The sequence below is a fragment of the Miscanthus floridulus genome, chromosome 2, assembly GCF_019320115.1.
Source record: "Miscanthus floridulus cultivar M001 chromosome 2, ASM1932011v1, whole genome shotgun sequence".
Lineage (NCBI taxonomy): Eukaryota > Viridiplantae > Streptophyta > Magnoliopsida > Poales > Poaceae > Miscanthus > Miscanthus floridulus.
The window spans coordinates 58,620,425-58,626,424 of NC_089581.1; the positions used below are offsets into that span (position 1 = coordinate 58,620,425).

Consider the following 6,000-nt stretch of genomic DNA (forward strand, 5'->3'; position numbering starts at 1 on the left):
TGGGTGAGACCGAGCCTAGCCCTCAGGGGTCGGGCGAGGCGAAGTCTATCCCTAAGCCCTCGGGCGAGGCGGAGCTGGCCCAAAGGCGTCGGGCGAGGCGGAACCAAACTCCCGTCATTCGGGCAAGAAACGTAGCGGCGCCCTTGTCCGTCCAGAAGTTTTTAACGTTCGATGGTTATTAGTTCCACCTCCTTGGGTACCCCGGTATTAGGTCCCCGACAGTGAGCTCTAGCTAGCCCAACACCTTTGTTGCTTAATTAGTATCTTTGGAAGGTGCTAGAGAACATAGATAGAGAGGTGTAGTCTTGGCTAGACCGATAGTTCTAATTCCACACTTGTTTCGGTTAGCCAACACGATTAATTTTAGAAAGGACTATTCACCCTCTCTAGTTCGCCATCTCGACCGTACACCCATCTATAGAGGAATCAACGACACACAAGGCAGTGGAATCGATGATTCATCCCCAACCCAACGAAATCCACAACCAAAACCACCAAATCCAATGCAATTCAAGCCTGCTAACAACCGCGCATGACAATCTACCTGCCTGCAACATCAAATCCCCCAAATCCAAAGAAAATCCAACCTGCACATCAATACTAGGCTACAACCCTAAAACCCCCACCCAAATCTCCATCCACCGAACTAGCTCAACCCGAAATCCCACAAATCCGAGCACTCTATGCCTCTGCCCTAAACAAAGTAGAGATCCACGAATCCTACACCAACACATCTTCCAGGAGTCTGAGATGAAGAACCACGAGTCCCCCCGCACCAGCTACCGCTGCCGCCGATGAATTGCCTCGAGCGCGCGCTGGGAAGCAGTTCGGTAGGACTCCGAGACGAAGAACCACGAGTTCCCCCGCACCAACTGCCGCTGCCGCCGATGAATCGCCTCGAGCGCGCGTCGGGAAGCACAGAGTCACCGACGACGGAGAGCATGGCGAAACGAGGAGGAGAAGGGGAAGAAATGAGGGAGAGAGACGACTGCTCGGCTACCGGCGCGAGTCCCAAAAATACAAACAGTGTAGCCACATGGGTGAACCCTGTGGGTCAGCAAGACAATGAAAGGGCACATCGGTGGGAACTGACCAAACATCTTCCAGCCCTCCATCCACCGATCAACGCTGTAAAAATTCATGTGCTGCCCAGACAAGAAAACACACGAGCAACGGATAGCAATTCTGAAGCGGAAACCCCAATAGAGTTCAGGCCCACTCGTAATTGAGCCCGCGCTCGAGCTCGCTTTGCCCCCATTGGGCCATTCATTCCCTTCGCGGGCTCCCAGCTCAGTAAACCCTACTGCCCAGCAGCACCCACCCATCTCGCCGCGCCGCCGCGTAAACCCCGCCCGCACCCATCTCGCCGTCGCGCCTCCTCGCCCTCGCCCAGGCGCAACCATGGCGGCCGCCTCGAGGGGCCTGCTCGCGCGCCTCCGCGGCCTCTCACTCTACGCCGGCTGGAGCCCGCGCCTCCCCTTCCCTCCTTCCCGGCTCTTCTCCGCGGAGGCCTTCGTCTCCCATTCCGACGACGACGACGCTGGGGGAGAGGGCGGCGGCGGGGGCCGGATCATCGAGGCGCGGGCCAGGGTGATGGCCCCCACATCGCGGCGCACGGGCGTGATCGGCGTCAAGTGCGGGATGTCGGCGATGTGGGACAAGTGGGGCGCCAAGGTGCCCATCACCGTCCTCTGGGTCGACGACAACGTTGTTACCCAGGTCAAGACCGCCGAGAAGGAGGGATTCTTCGCCCTACAGGTGTGCTACACGAAATTTCCCTGAGTATTCTCTGTGAAACGTGTTCCACCGAAACAAATGAAGTATTGAACAGCTGCTGGTTCAATTCACTTGCTAGACTCGAAAGCAATCATATCGCTTAAACCTGGATGATAATGGCTGAGATGTTGTACTGTTGGGGTTCAATGATATCTTCTTGATACAGTATATCTCAATATTTCCCACATTCACTTGTATTTTGATTTCCACCCCCATAAGGCGTTTGTTGCAAATGCCTAGCCCCTAGTTGACTCTGTTGCAAAAGCCATCCTACAGAGCATACGCTCAGCAGATTCCGCCTGTCTTTGCCCGTGTGGAGCCACTATAGTCCATGCTAACTGAGTAAAGCTTGCTCTGGTGCTTGGATCATGTTGTGGTGAAGAATTTTGCAAATAGCATAAATCGATGGATTTAACGAAATGCAGGGCTTGTATTTTTAGAGTATCTAACTTCAAAGAATGCATCAGGCACTCTAGGATAGAAAAAGCGGGTGAAATCAGCTTGTTGCATGTTGGTGGGATGGTTTCTGCTACAAAACCGAGTTGGGTAGTGGTGGGTCTTTGCAACAAAACATTTTATGTGGTGGTATTCCAAACCAAAGAGAGACGTGGGGTTGTTTTTGAAATTTCCATGTTTCTAAACTCATGCGGCAATGTTCTGGTTATGGCTCTTCCTGCAGTGCCTGCAGAAAGAACTATAAAAAAATTAAGGAAGATAAATGGGTACAAGGGTAGTTATTTTGGTGTGTCGGTGTCGAATTTTCTTTTGTTCTTGTGCCATTTTACCCTCTGCAGCAACATAATATCGGTAAATGCAAGTTATTGTATCAACTTAACCCTTGATGAATTTTACTGCTAAGGGGTTCATAAGTCAATTGTGACAATTTACTGGAGCTAAGTTTTAGTAACCACTAACCATAAAGCATCTCATGCCCTTGCACCATGAATAAGACACTAGTAAGAAGTATCCTGCCTTATTTTTTTGTTTAGTTGACCTAATGCAATGCAGAGTGGTTAACTTATATATTTGTTTCTTTGTTTGTTCCATTCATATTTACTTTGCAAAAGAAAAAAGTATTGCTAAATTCCTAAATTCTTCTTGTGTTTGTTAGCTTGGCGCAGGTCAAAAGAAGGAAAAACACCTAACAAAACCTGAAGTTGGCCACTTTAGAGCACAGGGAGTGCCTCTGAAGAGAAAGCTAAGGGAATTTCCTGTCACTGAGGATGCGCTTCTTCCTGTTGGCACAACCATCACAGTTCGCCACTTTGTGCCTGGACAACTTGTTGATGTCACTGGAATCACGAAGGGGAAAGGTTTTGCGGTATGTATTCTTCCTGTCCAATCTATTTTCTGTGATTTCACTTGTCAAGACAGTTCATTATATTGCTGTAACTGTAAACCAGCTAAGCTATCACCAGGGTTTTAGTTTGTGTTTCTTTCAGCAACACCTCTATTTGATTAGTTGAAATGAATCCTGAGGGAATTGTGCAAGAGATATTTGTAATACTGAAGTTTCTAGTTTATGCCCTGAATTTAAGTTGCTCCATTTCAAACTTTTATTTGATGAAAATTGTTCTCTTGCAATTTATATGTTAGCTTTTCTGATAATAAAAGCAAACACTGTATGTGATTCTTACAATTGGTGGAATATTCAAACCGAGTGCTGTAGTGATAAAAACTTAAAATTTGACCGGTGCCAATTACAAATACAGACGTTTTATATGAGATAACGAAGATGTTAATGAAAATTTCCACTTCTTCAAATATTAGATTCTGACTGATTTTTTCTGAGAATTAAATGCCATAATGTCCAAAGTAGTGTGCATCTTAGAAACTATAGTTATCCTTAGTGTTATTGTGGGAAATGTGCTAGTGTTACAGAACTTGGCAAAACTGGTCAATTCTTCATTAAAACATTGCGATTACAGAAGTAATATGACTCTGCTGATTGTTACTTTCTCTTCTAGAACTCAGTAATAATGTCTTGATTGTCAATGTTTAACAATTTAACCTTCTTTTAATCGTAGGGTGTAATGAAAAAATATGATTTCAGTGGGATGCCTGCATCACATGGGGCATCTAAGTCGCATCGCAGTGGTGGCTCTACTGGTCAAAGAGATGCTCCTGGAAGGGTACGTTATATAACAGTATCACATTTATGTATTGAAAAAATGTTATGCATCTCCCTTATCGCAATAGTGTCATTTTACTCTCCGTAGGATAGGCAATAGTAAGGTTTTGCTATGAATTACAATTCCTCTTAACAAGATGAACTATGGATTTTAAGTATTTACTCACAGGTTTTTTGGTGTTCCTCAATAGTTAAGATGATAAGACCTTATGTATTGTTGGTATGTTCTCAATGTTCTTTACTTGGTATGAACAATGAGTGTTAAATGATATCATCGTACATGGTTGCCTCCTGAAGTATGTTATTTGTTCAGATCTGGGCCTTCACTGGAAAAAATGTAGATGTAATGTTTATAATTACAAAGCTCATGAACTTTTTTTTGTCTCGAACACAGCCCATGAACTCATGCAGGAAGGCACTTGGTTTAAATTGTTTTGATAGGACATAGGAGTGTACTTTTTTCCCCTTCAACACACAAGAGAACTGCATATCATTGTATTGAGTATTGACAGATACAAACAGTCCAACTACAAACTGATTCCATAGCAGGGATTAGTTTTTCGTTACATTCGCGCCCATTGGTGGAATATGATGGGAGCTCGCTAATGTGTGCACAAAGCAGTACTGCAGCAACCAACCTTGCACATGTAATGACATAACAATTGGAAAATTTCAGGTTTTCAAAAACCGAAAAATGCCTGGACGCATGGGTGGTGTGCAACGCACAGTGAAGAATGTATGGGTTTACCAAATAGACCCAGCCAGGAACTTACTATATCTGAAGGGCCAGGTGACTTGATTTCTGATGTCACAACATATTTTGTTCAATCATAGAAGTTAAGTGTTCTATGTATCTTTCGTTGCCCCTTTGGCAGGTTCCTGGTCCTCAAGGTAGCTTTGTTTTTGTCAAGGATTCTATATACAAGAAACCTGACACGGCTTTGCTCCCGTTTCCTACATATTTCACGCAAGAAGGCGAGCCTGAAGACTTGGAGCCCCTGATTGCTGATCTTGGTGATGTTGACCCATTCATGGCAGCTGATTAAAAGAAAATGGACAAAGTTGGTTAACTCCCTTTGTGTTTTATGTGCTCCTTGAGCTCGTCCATCTCACGATATAGTCAAATTCTCGATGGATATGTGAGCAGTTCCTGAATCACAAGCTTCACCCGGTTACTGGCCAGCCTGATCAATGTTGTTCCGTTTACATTACCTGGCAAGTATACCAGGGCCCTAATTCAATTAGGGTTTTTAGATGATTGTTTTGATTGACTGAATGGAACCCCTTTTTTTAATAAGTTGTAGGCGAAGCCACAGGTAGTATATAAAATCGGAATATTTCACTCCTGAAATTATGTCCTGGTTTTGCGCGCGCTGCTTATATTATTCGCAGCTGTTAGTTTATTACCTGCACATGAACCTATACGTTGCTCTTTTCAATTTTAATATTTTTTATTGAAGAAAATGTGTTTAGCGTTACCATGGTGTCTTTCTTTTTATCATGTATAATACTATAGGGCCCTTTTGACATGTTTTCAGCTTCTTGCAGCTCTTGCCGTCGAGCTATTTTTGTACTTCCCTGTCTTAAAATATAATACACCTGTATTTCAAAATTCAAATTTTGTTATCTTGAATCAATAAAAAAGGTGAAATTCCTGTATTTCAAAATTCAAATTTTGTTATCTTGAATCAATAAAAAAGGTGAAATTGTCTGTTGGACATCCAAAGTGATGGTCATTTGATAGCAGACATTTACTTTGGAGCATTTTATCAGAAGACATTCTGGTTCGTTGAAATTAGGCAACAGGACATTGCGGGTTGGTTTTAGCCGGTTGAGGACAGAGATAATTTTGTTTTGGACATCCGGTGCCCCTGAGCCACTTCGGTCCGCCCCCAACCTGGTCAGCCCATAAGAACCGTCCTTGACCCGGCGTTGAACAACCCCCTGGAGGCCGCCACCTCGACCATCTCCGTCACCTTCGTGTCCCTCCACCCGCCTAGCCTCAGGATGTGGCCCAGCCGGTCAAGGTAGCTGTTGAAAGCATCTAGTCTCCTAGTTGGGTTTTGGTGATTAATGACAATATATGATTACTG

The 6,000-nt window shown here is 44.6% G+C and overlaps 1 protein-coding gene across 1 annotated transcript; it reads left to right on the forward strand.

Moving 5' to 3' along the window:
* The first annotated feature begins 1,294 nt into the window (after positions 1-1,294).
* LOC136538912 (large ribosomal subunit protein uL3m-like) lies at positions 1,295-5,341 on the forward strand. Its single transcript, XM_066530840.1, has 5 exons — positions 1,295-1,758; positions 2,888-3,097; positions 3,804-3,908; positions 4,584-4,697; positions 4,783-5,341. The coding sequence occupies exons 1-5, from the start codon at positions 1,402-1,404 to the stop codon at positions 4,951-4,953; spliced, it is 957 nt and encodes a 318-aa protein (XP_066386937.1). The 5' UTR covers positions 1,295-1,401; the 3' UTR covers positions 4,954-5,341.
* Positions 5,342-6,000: the final 659 nt, after the last annotated feature.